The 20389-nt window shown below is 42.8% G+C and overlaps 1 protein-coding gene across 1 annotated transcript; it reads left to right on the forward strand.

Annotated features, from left to right (window-relative positions):
- Positions 1-12791: 12791 nt before the first annotated feature.
- Positions 12792-16853, forward strand: rpl27 (ribosomal protein L27). Its single transcript, XM_063038071.1, has 5 exons — positions 12792-12864; positions 13843-13925; positions 14860-15029; positions 15938-16048; positions 16767-16853. Exons 2-5 carry the CDS (start codon positions 13845-13847, stop codon positions 16813-16815), a joined length of 411 nt encoding a protein of 136 aa, XP_062894141.1. The 5' UTR covers positions 12792-12864; positions 13843-13844; the 3' UTR covers positions 16816-16853.
- The last annotated feature ends 3536 nt before the right edge of the window (positions 16854-20389 follow it).

Below are 20389 nucleotides of genomic sequence, written 5' to 3' on the forward strand. Positions count from 1 at the left end.
ACGAATCTCATAGAATTTTTTGAGGATGTAACTAGTAGAGTGGATAGGGGAGAACCAGTGGATGTGGTATATTTGGATTTTCAAAAGGCTTTTGACAAGGTCCCACACAGGAGATTAGTGTGCAAACTTAAAGCACACGGTATTGGGGGTAAGGTATTGGTGTGGGTGGAGAATTGGTTAGCAGACAGGAAGCAAAGAGTGGGAATAAACGGGACCTTTTCAGAATGGCAGGCGGTGACTAGTGGAGTACCGCAAGGCTCAGTGCTGGGACCCCAGTTGTTTACAATATATATTAATGACTTGGATGAGGGAATTAAATGCAGCATCTCCAAGTTTGCGGATGACACGAAGCTGGGTGGCAGTGTTAGCAGTGAGGAGGATGCTAAGAGGATGCAGGGTGACTTGGATAGGTTGGGTGAGTGGGCAAATTCATGGCAGATGCAATTTAATGTGAATAAATGTGAAGTTATCCACTTTGGTGGCAAAAATAGGAAAACAGATTATTATCTGAATGGTGGCCGATTAGGAAAAGGGGAGGTGCAATGAGACCTGGGTGTCATTATACACCAGTCATTGAAAGTGGGCATGCAGGTACAGCAGGCGGTGAAAAAGGCGAATGGTATGCTGGCATTTATAGCGAGAGGATTTGAGTACAGGAGCAGGGAGGTACTACTGCAGTTGTACAAGGCCTTGGTGAGACCACACCTGGAGTATTGTGTGCAGTTTTGGTCCCCTAATCTGAGGAAAGATATCTTTGCCATAGAGGGAGTACAAAGAAGGTTCACCAGATTGATTCCTGGGATGGCAGGACTTTCATATGAAGAAAGACTGGATGAACTGGGCTTGTACTCGTTGGAATTTAGAAGATTGAGGGGGGATCTGATTGAAACGTATAAGATCCTAAAGGGATTGGACAGGCTAGATGCAGGAAGATTGTTCCCGATGTTGGGGAAGTCCAGAACGAGGGGTCACAGTTTGAGGATAGGGGGGAAGCCTTTTAGGACCGAGATTAGGAAAAACTTCTTCACACAGAGAGTGGTGAATCTGTGGAATTCTCTGCCACAGGAAACTGTTGAGGCCAGTTCATTGGCTATATTTAAGAGGGAGTTAGATATGGCCCTTGTGGCTACGGGGGTCAGGGGATATGGAGGGAAGGCTGGGGCAGGGTTCTGAGTTGGATGATCAGCCATGATCATAATAAATGGCGGTGCAGGCTCGAAGGGCCGTATGGCCTACTCCTGCACCTATTTTCTATGTTTCTATGTTTCTATGTAACCGCTGAGCCAGTTAATAGTGTCCTCAGTGGAAATGTGTGAGTCCTATACAAGACCAATGTTGGCCTTAGTCTTCAAAATGACTTACCCATTGGGTGCCAGATGGGTTGTTGCAAAGTCCCCAAATGTGAAGACTGATCACACATGAGCCTTGCATTATCTACAACCAATTCACATGGCCAATGGCACACTGTAGCATCCGCAACAAGAAATGTGTTTGCTGGTTTCCCATTCATTGGTGTCACTGGCTTAGCAGTTTGGACTAGGAGGGGAATTGACATGGGCGATATGCAGTAGGAACACTCAAAAGGTTCTGAGTTGATACCTAGGGTAAGGTCCATGAGCCAGTCCTCATTAGGGGATCAGAAGCAGAAAGGGTCTGTAACTTTAAACTCCTTGGGGTGCCAGATACGGCGTATGAAGGGCTATCTCAAGACCAAAAGAACAACTATGGTTGAGGTTAGAGGCAGAATTGGATGCACGTCAGCTCTGGCAGGGTTTGCAGGCCAATTACTTCCAAAGTAAAACCTAACATGATGAATTCACTCCCAGATGAGCTCAATGCATACGAAGTTTTAATTTAGAGACGTGGAAGGTGGGATTGATCTTCAGGATCTTGGGGACCTACAAGGTGTAAGCCACCGGGTTTATTTTCCTCAGGACTTTGAAGGGTCTAATGAACTTGGGCACCAACTTCCAAGATTCCACTCAGAGAGGTAAATCATGAGTGGACAGCCTGACCTGTTGCCCAGGTTGCAAAGTGGGTCCCTGTCTTCTCCTTGGGTCCGCCTTGGTTTCCACTTTCTGTTCCGAGTCCAGCAAAATCTCTCTTGCCCTCATCCATTTTTGCTTGCAGCGTTGGATGAGATCTTCCACCGCAGGGACCCCAACCTCGGCCTCCTGTTCCGGAAATCTCCGGGACCCCAATCTCGGCCTCCTGTTCCGGAAATCTCCGGGACCCCAATCTCGGCGTCCTGTTCCGGAAAACTCAGGGACCCCAACCTCGGCCTCCTGTTCCGGAAATCTCCAGGACCCCAACCTCAGCCTCCTGTTCCGGAAATCTCCGGGACCCCAACCTCGGCCTCCTGTTCCGGAAATCTCCGGGACCCCAACCTCGGCCTCCTGTTCCAGAAAACTCAGGGACCCCAACAAAACTGGCACTTGAACAGTGACCCCCTGTTCACTGAATGCTGTAAGGTGTTGTGGACGACCTCTGCCACATCAAAAGGTCACACCACTCATCAGGTCTGTCTGAGGCCAGGCATCTTAGGGTACATTCTAAATCTTGGTTGGTTCACTCCATCCGGCCGTTGGACTGTGGGTGAAACCTGGAGGGAAAACTTGCTGTTGCTCCAATCAGCTTACAGAATGCCCTCCAGAAATCTGATATGAATTGTGGAGCACAATCCAACACAATGTCCATCGGGAATCTGTGGATCCTGAAGACCTGGTCAAGGACAATCTCAGCTGTCTCCGCTGCAGATGGTAGCTTCTCCAAAGCAATGCACATGTAGGCTTTTGGAAACCAAGCTACAACTACCCTGATGACCAACTTCCCTCTTGGATGGCGGGAGACCCATGGAGTCCATGGAGACATGTGCACGGGATCAGGTAGGGGCGGAGCAGCCCTTGAGGTCGGGTACAGGGATCCTAGTTCTTGGCACAAACCTCACTTGCCTGCACATACTGCTGAGCCTCTTTGATCATTTTGGGCCACCAATGCCGCCTCCTGATAAACCTGAGGGTCTCCGGGTGTGCAGTCATTCTTGATGAATGTCCCCTTTGGAGTACTTGGAACCGGATGGAACTTGGGATGAACAGCTAACCCAGAGGACTGTTCTTAGGAATCTCTCCTTGCACCTGGGCCTTGTGAGTAAGTGCATCGATTCCCCAACGAATTGGCACTTCCACCTTGGTTTGAGGCAAAATCGTGATAGGCAGCTTCTCCCGTTCCGGTTCATAAACTGATGGGACAGGGTATCTGGTTTCTGGTTCTTCAACCCCGGTCGATAGGTCAGGATGAATTCAAACAAAGCCCACCTGGCCTACCTGGAATTCAGCCTCTTGCGTCCTGAATTTAAGCCAGATTCTTGCGGTTAGTCTAAATGATAAACGATAACTTAGCCACGAGAACCTCCCGATTCCCGATGTCATAGTTCCTCTCTATTGGGGATAGCCACCTGGAAAAGAATGCACACGGGTGCAATTTACTGTCCAAAGGCCACTGAGCTGAAGTTCCTGATGAACTTCCGGTAAAAGTTTGCAAACCTCAGGAATTGTTTGATACTGGACATTTGTGGCCAGTCTCTGACTCCCTGTGTCTTAGTAGGGCCTATCTTGAGATTGTCATTGGAGATGATGAAACCCAAAAATGAAATGGTCGTCACGTGAAACTCAGACTTCTCCAACTTGACATAAAGTCCATGCTCTAGAAGCCTTTTTAAAATGTCCTTGACATCCTCCTCCATAGACTTCCAGGAGATGAGGATATCATCCAAGTAGACGAAGGCTTGCTTATGAAGAGTATCCCGGAACACGTAATTTATAAAAGCTCAGAAAACATCTGGAGCAAGGCCGAAAGACGTGACCAGGTATTCGTAGTGCCCTGTCAGTGTATTGAATGCAGTCTTCCCTAATACGGACCAGATTATACGTGCTCTACAGGTCTAGCTTTGTGAATACTCTCGCTCCTTGGAGCATCTCAAAGGCTATATTCATGAGTGGAAGGGGTCAACAATTCTTGGCCATTATGTGGTGTAACCCCCTATAATCAATGTATGGCCGCAGACTCCCATCTTTCTTTTGTATGAAGAAGGAGCCTGTGCCAACTGGTGAGACGGAGGGCCGAATGAATCCCGTGGCAAGTTTCCTTTATATCCTCTTCCATTGAGCTTATCTCTGGGCCTGAGAGTGCGTACAATTGACCCGTGAGGGACAATTACCAGGCAGCAGGTCTACAGCACAGTCGTAGGGTCGGTGCGGTGGAAGAGCTGAGGCCTTTCCCTTGCTGAAGACCTCCTCCAAGTAGATGGAAGGGATTTTGACCAGTTTGGGAGTTGCTGTCTCCTCTGGTCCTTCTTTTGAGGATGACTCCTGAGGCAGCTTAGGTGGCAGGGTGATTCGACAGACCTCAGAGTTCCCCTAGGCTCACAAAGCTTATTCGTAGAAACAGTGGCAAAATCAGATTCCAAATTCCCATCTGTATCCTCAGATGATGGCGATGAGGCGTTACAGATGGTCCTTGTCTCACCGGGAATAGGCTTCAAGGATCTGCATATAGGAGTCTTTCCTTTCCTCGACCTGGCGGCTGGATTCCTCAGGGTTAGCTATGTTTTCCAGACTGCTCAGGCATCTCCCTGGTCTTCTCCTGAACTAGAGATTCCCTTTCTCTAGTTCGCATACGGTCCCGACTAGACAGTGTCGGGGCACACACAGTCCCATTGGCTGGGACCGGCTTGTCTGTCCTTGAGGACAGGACTAGGTCTCCAGAAGGCCTCAGGTTCCCTTGCGCTGAAGACCACATCCTTGTTGGCCATTGGTCTTGGGAGAGTCTCAGGATTGGAACACCACACCGCAAACAAACTTTCTTACAGTGACCAGACCAAGAGTGATTCTTCCCTCCCTCCAGTCCACAGATGGGTTATGCTCGGACAGCCAAGAGTACCCAAGGATAGGTGGACGAGTGGAGAGTCAGTAATGATCCCCTATCCTCATCTACAACACCACAGTCTGTTGCTGGATCTGCCTAGAACCCAGTGGCTGGCCGTCCAAGATGGTTATGGGATGGAATGGCTCAACTCTCACAGCGATATGTCGAACCGACAGGCTGTTCCTAAATCCAGAAAATGACCCACTGCCCCAGAGTCCACAAAAGCCTTCACCTGTCTCAAGTTCTTACCCCAGGTGAACTCCACCTTCAGTACAAAACCAGAATCCATGGGATTGGGAATAGTGGCTCCTACCATCACAGTCCTCCTGACACTGGACCGTCTTAGCAGTTCTCCAGGTGGCTGCAGCTTCAGACATTCAGCCTGCAGGTGGCCTGCTTCCCCACAGTAAAAGCAGCAACCTTGACTCTATCACTGGGACCTCTCATCAGCGCAGGGTCTAGTGCCACCTATCAGCATGGATTCGACTGGATCTTGAGCAGGCAATAGTCGCGGTCCGAGTTGGGGAGTGGAACTACAGTGCATAGGGACCAGGCTCTGACTGGCTCTCTTGGATCTCCTGAAGTGGTCCCACTCTCATTCTGCCAGACAATTATCGAGACGGATGGACTGGCCAATCAGAAACTCTAAGTTCTCTGCTGGCTCTCCCAAGGCGAGGGCATTCTTCATCTCGGAGTCCGTGGCCAAGGCTTCCCTGTACCAACCATTCTGCTGGGCCAAGGTCCGAAATTTGATTGTGTAGTCAGCCACTGACTGACTACTTGAAAAGGATGGGTTGGACCCAAAAACTGGGGTATCCAAAGCAAGGTTCAAGACATGGTATCAAATTGGATCTGAGCACAAAACCAACACTAGACGATATCGCCAGTAGGCTTACGATTGAGCACTAAACCACAGTTCAGGTGTTCTTTAAATACTTATTTCTTGGCACCCAAAACATGATTACCAATTATCGGGACCATCCTGAACCCTTAAAGGGGCCATGCCAGCTATCCGTACTCCGGGAAGTTAGGGCGTCAAAATCCGGGAGGCTGGCATGGTTGGAAGCATCTTGTAACAATGGTGATGAACTACTTTGAGAGCTTGGTCATGGCTAGAATTAACTCCTGTCTCAGCAAGGACCTGGAGCCACGGCAATTTGCTCATCGCCACAATAGGTCTACAGCAGATGCTTAACTCACTGGCTCTCCATGCAGCCTTGGATCACCTGGACACTACCAATATTCACATCAGGCTGCTGCTTATTGACCACAGCTCAGAGATTAATGCAATCATTCCTACAGTTCTGATCAAAAACCTCCAAAACCTGGGCCTCTGTACCTTCCTCTGCAACTGGATCCTTGACTTCCTCACCAGAAGACCACAATCTGTGTGGATCAGAAATAACATCTCCACTTTGTTGATGATCAGCGCTGGTGCACCTCAGGGATGTGTGCTTAGCCTACTGCTCTACTCTCTCTATACCCATGACTGTGTGGATAGGCACAGATCGAGGACCATCTATAAATTTGCTGACGATACAACCATTGTTGGCAGAATTTCAGACGGTGATGAGGGGGCGTACAGGAGCAAGATCGATCAGCTGGTTGAGTTTGGTCACAGCAACAACCTTACGCTCAACATCAGAAAGATGTGGACTTTAGGAAGGGGAAGTTGAGTGAGCACACACACCAGTCCTCATGGAGGGATCAGCAGTGGAAAGGATGAGCAATTTCAAGTTCCTGGGTGTCAATATCTCTGAGGATCGATCCTGGACCCAACATATCGATGCGGCTACAAAGAAGGCATGACAACAGCTTTATTTCATTTGGAGTTTGAGGAGATTTGGTTTGTCAACTAAAACACTTGCAAATTTCTACAGTTATATACTGTGGAGAGCTCTAACTGATTGCATCTCTGTCTGGTATGGTGGGGGGGGGCGGGGAGGGGAACACTGCACAGGATTGAAAGAAGCTGCAGAGAGTTGTAAACTCTGTCAGCTCCATCATGGGCACTGGCCTCCCCAGCATCGAGGACATCTTTAAGGAGTGATGTCTCAAAAAGGTGGCATCCATCATTAATGACTCCCATCACTTGGGATGTCCCTCTGCTCGATGATGCCATCAGAAAAGAGGTACAAGAGCCTAAAGGCACACACTCAACGACTCAGAAACCACTTCTTCCCCTCTGCCATCAGATTTCAGAATGGACATTCAACCCATGAACACCACCTCACTACGTTTTTTCTCTCTTATTGAACTCACAGTTTTTATTATGTATTTCATTGTACTGCTGCCACATAAAACAAATTTCACGACATATGCCATTGACGTTAAACCTGATTCTGGTTCAGAGGATCGTTCTGGGACCTGCATAAAGTGCCATCACAAAGAAGGCACAACAGAGCAACACACACAGAACGCTGGAGGAACTCAGCAGGTCAGGCAGCATCTATGAAAATGAATAAACAGTCGAGGTTTTGGACCAGGGCCCTTCTTCAGAACTGGAAAGGAAAGGCAAAGACACAAGAATCAAAAGGTGGGGGGGAGAAGAAAAAGGATGGCTGGAAGGTGATGGGTAAAGCCAGGTGGGTGGGAAAGGTCAAGGGCTGGAGAAGAAAGAATTTGATAGGAGAGGAGAGTGAACAATAGGAGAAAGGGAAGGAGGAGGGGACCCGGGGGAAGTGATAGGCAGGTGTTAAGAAGTGAACGGTCACAGTGGGGAATGGTGGGCGGTGGGGAATTCATTTACTGGAAAGAGAAATTGATTTTATGCCTTCAGGTTGGAGGTACCCAGATGGAATATAATGGTGGCCTCATCTTTGCACGAGGAGGCCATGGAGCGACACATTGGAACAGAGCCTCGACTTTCTTAGAAGTTAGTGTAGATTTGGCATGTCATCTCAAATTTTGATAAACAGTGGAGAGTATCCTGACTGGTTGTATCACAACCTGGTATGGAAACACCAATGCCCATGAATGGAAAAGCTGACAAAAGTGGTGGATACGGCCCAGTCCATCACAGGCAAAGCCCTCCCCACCACAGGGAGTGATGCCACAAGAAAGCAGCATCCATCATCAAGGACCGCCCACCATCTTTGCTCTCTTCTCATTGGGCAGGTGGTAGAGAAGCCTTATGCCCCAGCTCACCAGGTTCAGTAACAGTTATTATCCTTCAACCATCTGAACCAGCGTGGATAACTTCACTCACCTCAAAATTGAATTGATTGGCAAGCTGCTGGCTAATCAATTGAAATCTAATTATGTTAAATCTCAAATCAATCAGATTTATAACCAAAATGATCGATTGATACTGGATCATGTGGGGATTAATCAAACCTTTTGTGATTTTTATTCTTCTTTATATCAATCAGAGTCTCCTCGAGATTCTAAATATATGAATGATTTTTTAGATAAGTTAGACTTCCCTCAGATTTCACAGGATATGTCTTCTATATTAGATACTTCCATTACTATGGATGAGATTAAGAATGTTATTTTTTCTATGAATTTGGGGAAAGCTCCTGGCCCGGATGGGTTTACCGTTGAATTTTATAAATGTTTTGCTTCTTTATTGATCCCTTGGCTCTGTAGGGTTTTTGAGGCTTCTCTGAAACTTGGTAAACTTCCTGAATCTTTTAATAGAGCGTCAATTTCTTTAATACTAAAGAAGGATAAAGACCCTGCTCAATGTGCATCTTATAGACCAATATCTTTATTAAATGTTGATTCTAAAGTTTTTTCTAAGTTATTAGCAAATAGACTAGAAAAAGTACTTCCTTCTATTATTTCGGAAGACCAAATGGGTTTTATTAAAGGTCGTTACTCTTTATATAATATTCGTACATTGTTAAATATTGTTTATACTCCCTCACAAAATGTTCCTGAGTGTGTTATTTCTTTAGACGCCGAGAAAGCTTTTGATAGAGTAGAATGGCCTTATTTATTTAAGGTGCTTGAAATGTTTAATTTTAGCTTGAAATTTATATCCTGGATTAAACTGTTATATCATTCCCCTGTAGCCTCGGTCCGTACTAACTCTTTAAACTCACCTTTTTTTCCTCTCTTTCGTGGTACTCGACAAGGCTGTCCTCTTAGTCCCCTATTATTTGATATTGCATTAGAACCTCTTGCAATTGCCATTCGAGAATCTTCAAATATTACTGGGATAACTCGGGGATTAAAGTCCCATAAATTATCACTCTATGCTGATGATTTACTTTTATATATTTCTAATCCTGAGAAATCCAGTCCTGCTGTTTTAGAGTTATTAGCACAATTTGGGTTTTTTTCAGGTTATAAATTAAATCTTAGTAAGAGTGAACTCTTTCTGATTAATAAACATCTTCCCTTATATTATAAATTTCCATTTAAATTGATTGATAACTATTTTTCTTATCTTGGGATTAAAATTACTTGTAAATATAAAGATTTATTTAAGATTAACTTTTTACCATTAATAGACCATATTACTCAACTTTCATCTAAATGGTTTCCCTTATATTCAACTTTGATTGGTCGTATTAATGCAGTTAAGATGTTATTTTTGCCAAAATTTTTATATGTGTTTCAGGCATTACCAATTTTTGTTCCAAAATCTTTCTTTGATAAAGTTGACTCTAAAATTTCTTCATTTATTTGGCAGAATAAGAATCCGAGACTGGGTAAAATACATTTACAGAAAGCTAAGAGAGATGGAGGTTTAGCATTACCTAACTTTAGATTCTATTATTGGGCTATTAATATTCGACATATGAAATTTTGGTTACTTGATCAGGATATACTATCTATTCCTAAATGGGTAGCATTGGAACTACAATCTGTTCAGGGTTATACACTTGGCTCTATTTTAGGCTCCTCTCTCCCTTTTGATTCGAAACGCCTTAAGCAGGTGTCTAACCCGATAGTTAAATATGCTTTGCGCATTTGGTTTCAATTCAGAAAATTTTTTGATCTTAATCAATTCGGGTTAGCGATTCCTATTTTAGGTAACATATTTTTTCCTCCCTCTTTTACGGATCGTGCTTTTCAAACTTGGAAGACTAAGGGTATTTTACGGTTTTTGGATTTATTTTTAGATGGTTCCCTTATGTCTTTTGAACAATTATCTAATAAATATAACTTATCAAGAATACATTTTTTTAGATATTTACAAGTTAGAAATTTCCTAAGTACTATACTTTCTTCCTTTCCAATGCTTCCTCCTACATATATTTTAGATTCGATAATTAACCTCAATCCATGTCAGAAAGGTGCATCGGCTATGATTTATAATATTATTATGAAACTTAGGAAAGCTCCATTTGATAAGATTAGGGTAGATTGGGAACAGGAATTGGGGCTTACCATTTCTGTGGATGATTGGGGGCAGATTTTATAATTAGTTAATACTTCCTCTATTTGTGCTAAACATTCCCTAATTCAATTTAAAGTGGTTCATAGAGCACATATGTCCAAAGATAAGTTAGCGCGTTTTTACTCGCATATTAATCCTTTTTGTGATAGATGTTCGGGGCAGATAGCCTCTTTAACTCATATGTTTTGGTCTTGCCCTACTTTGGAAACTTTTTGGAGAGATATTTTTAATATTATTTCTAAGGTATTAAATATAGATATCTCTCCTCACCCTATTACTGCTATCTTTGGACTACCTAAAATTTCTAGTAATCTTTCCCCTTCAGCCCGTAGAATGATCGCATTTCTTACTTTAATGGCGAAAAGATGTATTTTACAACATTGGAAAGAGCTTAATGCTCCAACTACCTTTTTTTGGTTCTCTCAGACGATTTTATGTTTGAATCTGGAGAAAATTAGAAGTAACCTTTATGATTCTTCATTTAAATTTGAACAGATTTGGGGACCTTTTATTCGATATTTTCATTTAATGTAATATATACCCTTCTTGTTTTTTTTCTTCACTGTTTTTAATGGAGGTCGGGATTGAGGACGTGATTTTAAGTTTAACTCTGTTTGGTTTCAAGTTAGCCCATTGCTTTGCTTTGCTTTTAGTTAGTTGCACGGTGGGTTTTTTTTGGGGGTTTTTTTTTCTTTTTTTCTATTAATATATATAAAATTTAGTATACTATTATGTTATCTTGGTTTCTTATGTTTAAATTACATTGTAGTATTTTTTTTGGTATTGATACCTTCTGGAATTTTATTATATTTTAACATTGTATTAATGTTTATATGGCTTACCTTTTTGTATACTTATTCAATAAAAAGATTTAAAAAGACAAAATTGAATTGATCACTGAACACAACCTATGGACTCACTTTCACGGACTCTACAACTCCTGTTCTTAGTATTATATATTTATCCATTTGCATTATTTGTTTTCTTTTGCAGATTGTCAGTCTGTATTTATGTGTAACTTTTCATAAATTCTATTGCACTTGTTTGTTTTCCTGTTAGTGTCTGCAAGAAAACTAATTTTAAGGTGGCATCCGTCATTAAGCATCCTCACCATTCAGGACATGTCCTTTCCTTGTTACTATCATCAGGGAGGAGGTACAGCAGCTGAAACACTCACCCTCAACACTTTAGCAACAGCTTCTTTCCCTCCATCATCAGCTTTCTAAATGATAAACACAAAATGCTCAAAGAACTCAGTAAATCAGGCAGCATAACTACTGTAACACACATCAAAGCTGCTGGTGAACGCAGCAGGCCAGGCAGCATCTCTAGGAAGAGGTGCAGTCGACGTTTCAGGCCGAGACCCTTCGTCAGGACTAACTGAAGGAAGAGCTAGTAAGAGATTTGAAAGTTGGAGGGGGAGGGGGAGATCCAAAATGATAGGAGAAGACAGGAGGGGGGGGATGGAGCCAAGAGCTGGACAGGTGATTGGCAAAGGGGATATGAGAGGATCATGGGACAAGAGGTCCGGGGAGAAAGACAAGGAGGTGGGGGGGGGGTATAGTCAGAGGGACAGAGGGAGAAAAAGGAGAGAGAGAGAGAGAGAAAGAGAGAAAGAATGTGTGTACTCTAGCTCTTCCTTCAGTTAGTCCTGACGAAGGGTCTCGGCCTGAAACGTCGACTGTACCTCTTCCTAGAGATGCTGCCTGGCCTGCTGCGTTCACCAGCAACTTTGATGTGTGCTGCTTGAAATTCCAGCATCTGCAGAATTCCTCATGTTAGCATAACTACTGCCTGATTTGCTGAGTTTCCCCAGCATTTTGTGAGCAGCCACTGAGCACATCTACATGAAATGCTATCATAGAAAAGCAGCATCCATCATCAAAGATCCTCACCACCCAGGCAATGCTCTTTTCTCACTGCTGCCATCAGGTAGAAGGTACAAGAGCCTCAGGACTCTCACCACCAGGTTCAAGAACAGTTACTACCCCTCAACCATCAGGCTCTTGAACAAAAGGGATAACTACATTCACTTGCCCAACCATTGAAATGTTCCCACAAACAATGATCTCACCTTGAGGATTCTTTACCTGTCTATTTCATACTCTGGTTATTTATTGCTATTTATTTATATTTACATTTGCAGTTTGTTGTTTTTTGGTTGATCTTTCATTGATCTTGTAGATTTGCTGAGTATGCCCACAGAGAAATAAATCTCAGGTTTATATGTGATGACATAAATGTGGTCTGAAAATAAAATGTGCTTTGAACTTTGAATGTTGTTCAAGATTTCCAACATCTACAGAATATCTTGTGTTTACAATGTTAGGAAAAAATATAAACTGCAGATGTTGGAAATCGTTAACAAAATCATGAAGTGCTGATTATGATTATGAAACACTCGAGAGAGAGACGCGGTAAACATTTCAGGTGGAGAACCCTTCGCCACATTGTACATTGCCTTGCTCATATAGGTTGTTGCAGCTCTGCAGCAAAGGAAGTGACGTCGCCGGGGAGAGGTGTCAAAGTTCAGCGAGAACGCTCTGTCTTCCTCTACTGTGGGCGACGGCCATCGAGCAACACCGCTGGTATGTCTTCCTTCACCATCTATTGCCATCCTTCGCCCTTGGGTCTCATAGCCTCCTTACCGCCTCACGCCGAGAAACAGGCGGTCCCTCTCCTAGTGTTCAGCTACTTATTTGACGACTTGATGTCCGCTTTATCAGTGGATTTTAATGGTTGATGGGGGGGGGGGTTATGGAACCTTCCCGGGCAGGCAGCACCGAGACTCTGAAGCCCCACGTCCCGCCGGCTCCTGCAGCGAGGGTAGCCGCTCTACAGATGGGGCAGGCTTTGCATTAAATCCACCGGCATGCTGAAGCTGGGCTGTTGGGCTTCACGCTCCCGTACAGAGGCAGCAACCCATGGGGCCAGGCTGGGCAATAACCGTAGGCCCCCGCTGCGGAAGCCGGCGGAACATGGGGCTTCAGAGAGTCTCGGTGCCGCCAGACCGGGAAGGTTCCTCATATGTATCTGAGTCGTCTTCTAGACGAGTTCCTTTTCACATTCCATGTCGTGGGTTTTGAAACACAAATCATTTTTTGCGGAAACCGGGAATCAGCACGATCCTATAGATAAAAATTGGACAACCTTTCGTGAAAGCCTTTCTTAAGTCTGGCTTCTTTCAGCGTGTCCCAGGCACCTTGTGGGGGTTTGTGTTCCCATAACCAGCAATTTGAGAACTAAATGAATGATTTATTTTAGTCATTTAGATTTGAGGGATCATTGTTGGCCAGATCCCAGGGATGAATGCTCTCAGCCTATCAGCACTGCCTTTGGTCTTTGAACTAGTCCGATGGGATCTTGCTACCTTTTCAACCTTGTCAGAAAGAGAGCACCTTGCAGCAGTTTCCTCAATGTTGCATTAGGTCGTGCTAGGATTTGTGCTTAAGTTGGTTGCAGGTTTAAAACTTCCCTTACAACTAAGAAGAGCATACTGTCTGTATATCAGAGTTACTTGTTTTTGATGTACTGTTTTTGTGATAATCAACCTTTGTTTCTTGCAGAAATGGGAAAATTTATGAAACCCGGGAAGGTGGTTCTGGTGCTGGCTGGTCGCTATGCTGGACGCAAAGGTGTTATTGTAAAGGTACAATTCCTATAATTGTAGTTCTGGGTGGAATTTCATGACTCAGTCATTAAGAAAAGGTTGTCCATTTTTAAGGAAATTTTGCAACCGTCTATAAAACTTAAACTGCTTCTCAATGCATTAACGTATTTCAAAAACAGCTGTACTTGAAGGTGGAAATTTGTGTAGTAAGGTGTCACTGAATACTTCATAGGAATTTGGTTAATGGTTTATTCTTGCTAATAAGTTGATATTGGCCATATAGTCCAGCTTCTGTATGTTGGTCTGGTTTTGGAGTCAATAGTATTGACATGATGACAGGCAGAAATAGACTACTTGCATGTGACACTTAACTTCATAGCGTCAGATATGATGGAAGCATTGGGATAAGTGGAAGTGGTGAAGGGTAGAGGTGGGCAACTGGAGATCAAAATAATACACACAAATTGTTAGAGAAACTCAGCATTTTGTGCGTACTACAGATTACCAAATGTGATATCTGCCACCTTCCCCCATTTCCTGCTCTCACCTCATCTCCTTACCTGCCTGTCACCTCCCTATGGTGCTCCTACTCTGACTTCTCATCTCTTTTTTCCCCGATCCTAATGAAGGATCTCGGCCCAAAACGTTGACTGTTTATTCATTTCCATAGATGCTTGCTGAACCTCTGTTGACCTTTTATCTTGATGGCCAACAGAAAAGTATGGGTTGATAGTCCCAAAAACTGCAGATACTGGAAGTTTAGAGCAAAGAAACAAATTACTGGAAATATTCAGCAGGTCAGCCTGCCCCTTGGTGTACTGTTACTGAAATGCGTTGGTTCATGATTCCAGGGACATGGGTTCTGAGAACCTCATGCTGCAGTATACTGCCTAACCACCAGTGGTAGCTAGATTTTGAATAGGAATTGTCTCAGTTGCAAAGGGCGATAAATTTAAATGTGCTTTTCTTGTAGAACATTGATGATGGGACTTCTGACAGGCCTTACAGTCATGCCCTGGTTGCTGGTATTGATCGTTACCCTCGAAAAGTGACTGCAAAGATGGGTAAGAAGAAGGTGGCCAAGAGGTCCAAAATCAAGTCCTTTGTGAAAGTCTACAACTACAACCATCTGATGCCAACCAGGTGAGTATTGGAACATATTCCATGTCTTCATGTGATTCTCTTTTCTGCCTCTGTAGTAATGTGTTCTGAAATACCTTTCGGAAAGATTACTCCTCGGTGGAAAGGCTAAGAGGATCAGATTCTAAGGTTGCCTACCATCTTAAATAGCTTCACAAAAGCCCTTCAAAATTACTGCAGAAGTTCATAGGTGCTGTAGGATGAGGGTAGGGTGTGGGGTTTTATCTTAATCTGGCTCTTCTGAAATGAATGGATGTTATCCTGCAAGTGTAGTTAGTCATTGTCTTTACACAGTGAGTTAATTAGAGGTGGAGAGAAAAGACTGAAAAGGTAGGTTGTTCCTCACTATGGAATATTTGCATGTGTGGCAAAATGAAGGGAAGCATAATATACCGATAGTTTGTTTTGCTTACTTTTATCAAACCCACCGTACCCCTTTCCATACCTTACCGTTCATTAGCTGAAATATGGAGATGCCCCTGTATGAGGAAGTTACTGCATTTGAATATTTGTACTTGTCCAATTGATAACAAGGGCAAAAAGAGCTCTCAACCACTCTTCATGTGCCTGGTGTTTTATTCAAATAGTGGTGTTGAGAACATGGATGCATGCCTTTGCTAGATAGGCCACGTCCACCCCACCTTTTACAAAGCAAGAGAATTTACGACCCCCTACTGTGTTCCTCCACATTTTCAGCATCTTCACTCTTGTACCTCCACAGTATAACTTAACTAATTTTGTATACATTTATCTATTATGAATGCGTTTTCAATACAGGTTGCCTGATGTTCTAAAATAGTTGCAAATTTTATTGTGGAGTAGATAGCCTTGTGTAACCTGCATATATATGAATCAGTCTATTTCAAGTTCCCCATAGTCACTGGTAATTTGGATTTTTTTTTTGTTCGCAGATACTCCGTTGACATTCCCTTGGATAAGACCATTGTGAACAAGGATGTTTTCAGGGATCCTGCTTTGAAAAGAAAGGCCAGGCGGGAAGCCAAAGTAAAATTTGAGGAAAGGTATGGAAAAATGTGAGATTGAGATGAAGAACCTTGTACCTGAGTATTAGTCATTTGTGCTACTGTCGCTGCTTGCTTGAAGGTTTTCTTGCAGCCAACTTTCATTTTGGGGGGAAAAAATTGTCCTTTACCATGAACATAGCTGTGGAGGGAATGTACTCATTGATCTTGCAAATAATGAGGTGTTTAAAAGCAGAACTGTCTGCATTTAAACTGGTGAGACTCATGAGGAATCTAATTTGATTAAATGCATATGAATGATCAAGTTGCGCTCCCAACTTCATTGATGTGCAGGTGATTTTTCCCTCCCCAAAATGTATAGACCTGTGGCGTGCATATTTAACAAGTTACTAGTCTCTAGATTGATATGTTCCATCACATCTTTCACACTTTAGTGGGAGGGAGGGGGGATCAGTAATCTGTATCTAAAGTAAATACATTTTAAATCCAAGCCTTTGTGATTTAACTTATTTGGTGCAATATTCATTGTTGGGGAAATACAAGCACAATAGCTTTTTAACCAAAGAGTAATTTTAGTTAAAGATTATTGCCAAGCATTCATCTGAAGAGAAAACTTTTACTTCAATATTTGAGAGGTATCTTCAGTTGGTAATAATGCAGAGTAATTGATGTGCTAATTGATTGCCTTATATTTGTGGCAATAAAATTGTAGAATACTTGTATTTTGAGGAAATAATTTTTTTTTTATCTTGTGCAGGTACAAGACAGGAAAAAACAAATGGTTCTTCCAGAAGCTCCGGTTCTAAGTTGTATATCAGATAAAATAAATTTCATTTAAATTGTATTTAATATCAGTGTCATTCATTGCCAGAGTACTGGAAATTTGTTGATCTGACGTTACCTGTACCCGGCTAAAGCCCACGAGAAAAGCTTATTTGTTGATCTGGCATTTTCAATAATTTCTGTATTGGGACAGCCATGTAGAAAGGGGATGTCCCATTTCTCTGCATTTGAGCCAGAGACGATAGTCTTAAGTTGATTTTTAGCAAAACTTTGCTTAACATACTTGGGTTGAGAAGTAATGGTTAAAATAATACAGAATCCTGTAAATTGTGGCAGATTTAATGATGGTGTAGTGGGGGTAGATGGATTCTGGTGGAAGAAAATAGCAGATTAGAGAAATCACATGCTAATTTTGTAGTAGTCAATTGATTCTACTTGGGATACAGCTAGTGTGCTAAAATCTCAACTGAGCTAAGCAATGAATGAGAAAATACTTTAATTCTGTCAGCCTTCTACAGTGTGATCATCTACATAACTGGTTCATGGGGTGTACAAGCAAGGGAGAATGATGTGATTTTTTTTAAAGTTAATTTTAGAAATATAGCATGGTAACAGGGCCTTCCAGCCCAATGAACCCAAACTGGTATGTTACACCCATGAGACCAATTAACCTACTGAACCATGTCTTTGGAATGTAGATGAAACCAGAGTACCGGGAGAAGCACCTTATGGCCAAAGGCAGAACGTACAAACTCCTTACAGACAGTGCCATACATATATTTGTACCCTTAAAGTCATCAATATATTTGGGAAGTAGAAAATTGTTTCTGGGATGATGCAACTATAACTCCAAGCTGGTAGATTTAAATATCAAAGTTTTGCAGTTTAAAGTTTGCATCCTAAATTATTCCCAACTTGGGGGTGGATATTGGGTGTACATTCAAAACCTAAAAGCTTGCTTTTAAGGGTTCCAACACAGTTTGCAATATAGAATACAGCGCAGGAACAGGTTCTTCAACCAATGATGTGCTGAATTATTCAAGCTAGCAATGATTAATTAAACTATCTGGCTGTATGTACACCATCTACAGCTTTGAGATTCAGCATCTTGCAGGCACCCACAAAATAAAGACAAAGTCCACAAGAAAACACTTGCCACGAAGGCTGACGAGTATCCAATGTGCAAGAGGAAAATCGTGCAAATATTAAAAGATGTAAATAATACAAAGAACATAGATTGCAGTTACAGAAAGTGAGTGCACACTCAGTTTAGCACTCAGGTGAGTGAAGTGTATACCTGCATATACTCTGTATTAATGTGCATATCTAAGAGCCTCGATCACAACCCCCAGCAGCACATTCCATACACCTACTACTTGCCATATATACTTTGAACTGCATCCTTAGTGCATGCCTTCTGGTATTGGATATTTTGACTGGGCGGGAGGGCAACTGTTGCCTACTATGCTTTTGATAAATGTATGCTTGGTACCCATGGTTCTTTAAAGTCACATAACACTTGCAACTCCAACTTGCAACAAGCTTTAGCTTACTTTCTCTTCTAGCTGTTTAATTCAATCTGAAGTGTTACAAGTAATTTTAAATAATGTTCCAGGTCTTTGAGGAAGTTCAGTAGTTGAATTTACACAATTTGATAGAATTTCACATTCATAGTGTATTTTAGGAGGAAAATTACACCTCTGAATCTTCATTCACCTGCTTGTGTTGATGGACTGAAAGCTAGTTATTCCCATGAGAATAATTTGCGTATGTCAGAGACACAAGGGACTGCAGGTGCCCCTTCATCTATTTCTAAAAGCTAAAGCAAAATTCAGACATGAAGCTTCCATTATCAGTTGATAATGTGATTACTGCGAATGTTAACGGCCCTGTGGGTAATCAAGGCCATAAGTCAAACCCTGGCTCCTTCATTTCTGTCACATTTCAGGGCTTTGGTTTTCTCAATGCACCCTGGGCTATGGTGATTTTAGTCTGTTTCTGGAAATGTGGGCATAGATTCTCGTATTGTACAGCACCAGCACAGCCAAAACAATTGTAGATAATGCAGATACTTATCCAGCAGACATGTAGTTCAACTGCAATTTAGTAATCAGTACTTGGACCCAGAATTCTCTACGACCCATTAGAAATTGACTTATTTCCCATTTTTTGAATGGTGGCTTCAGTTTTAGAATCTGAGATAATTTATATATAGGGTTTTAAACGGGTGTTGCTGAAATAATTTCCTGTCTTATTGTGTAAATTTGAACATGTACGCACAAAAGTACAAAATAGTATGAAACCCATATCACTGCCCAAGTTATCAAAACATGTTTAGAAACATCAGAAAGAGGTTGTTCGGCCCATTGTTTATACTGGCTCCCAGTAAACCTATCAGTCAAATGCTCCTACGTTTCCCATAATTCAAGCACGAGAATATCTGCAGATGCTGGAAATCTGAGCAATACACACAAAATACTGGGGAAACTCAGCAGGCCAGGCAGCATCTATGGAAAAGAGTGAACAGTTGACATTTCAGGCTGAGACCCTTCTTCAGGACTGGAAAAAAGGACGAGTAGTCAGAGTAAGAAGGCGGGGGGGGGGAGGAGAGGAAGAAGTATTAGATGATAGGTGAAACCCGGAGGGGGTAGGGTGAAATAAAGAACTGGTAAATTGATTGGTGAAAGAGATAAAGGGCTGGAGAAGGGGGAATCTGATGGGAGAGGGCAAAAGGTCATGGAAGAAAGGGAGGAGCACCAGAGGGTGGTGATAGGCAGGTAAGGAGACAAGGTGAAAGAATGAATTGTGAAGGAGGAAGTTACAGAAATCGACATTCATGCAATCAAGTTGGAGGCTACCCAGACAGTATATAAAGTGTTGCTCCTCCAATCTGAGTGCGTCCTCATCATGGCAATAGAGGAATCTATTTTCTCATCCCATTAGCGTCCCAGTGATTTACCATCTACACAACAGGCTAGTTACAGCAGCCAATTTAACAAGCAGCATGAAAATGGAGTGCCCAGGGCATCACCATGCAGCTATAGAAAGAATGTGTTAACGCTATACACACTGCATCTGATGTCAAAATTGAACTGTGAACCTGTAGCTGAAAGACCACTGTACTATCTGCAGTACCACTCTGCTTTCTTGGACCAGGGCCTGAAATAAGTAGCTAGAGCTTCTACTAATTGATAGCTGTTCCCAAATACACTCTGTGGGTGACTTACCCCCTAAGTGGCCAGTGAGTGTATGTTTGTGATCTTCTGCTGCTGTAGCCCATCCACTTGAAGGTTCAACGTGTTGTGCATCCAGAGATGCTCTCTGCACACCATGGTTGTAATGTGGTGTTACCTGAGTCACCTTTCTGTCAGTTTTAACCAGTCTGGCCATTCTCTGACCTCTCTCATTAACAAGGCGTTTTCACCCACAGAACTGCCACCCGCTGGATGCTTTTTGTTTTTTGCACCATTCTCTGTAAACTCTAGAGACTGCTGCGCATGAAAATCTCAAGAGATCAGCAGTATCTGAGATACTTGAACCACCCCATCTGGCACCAACAATCATTCCACAGCAAGTCACTTGGATCACATTTCTTCC

Source organism: Mobula hypostoma, chromosome X1, assembly GCF_963921235.1.
Source record: "Mobula hypostoma chromosome X1, sMobHyp1.1, whole genome shotgun sequence".
Lineage (NCBI taxonomy): Eukaryota > Metazoa > Chordata > Chondrichthyes > Myliobatiformes > Myliobatidae > Mobula > Mobula hypostoma.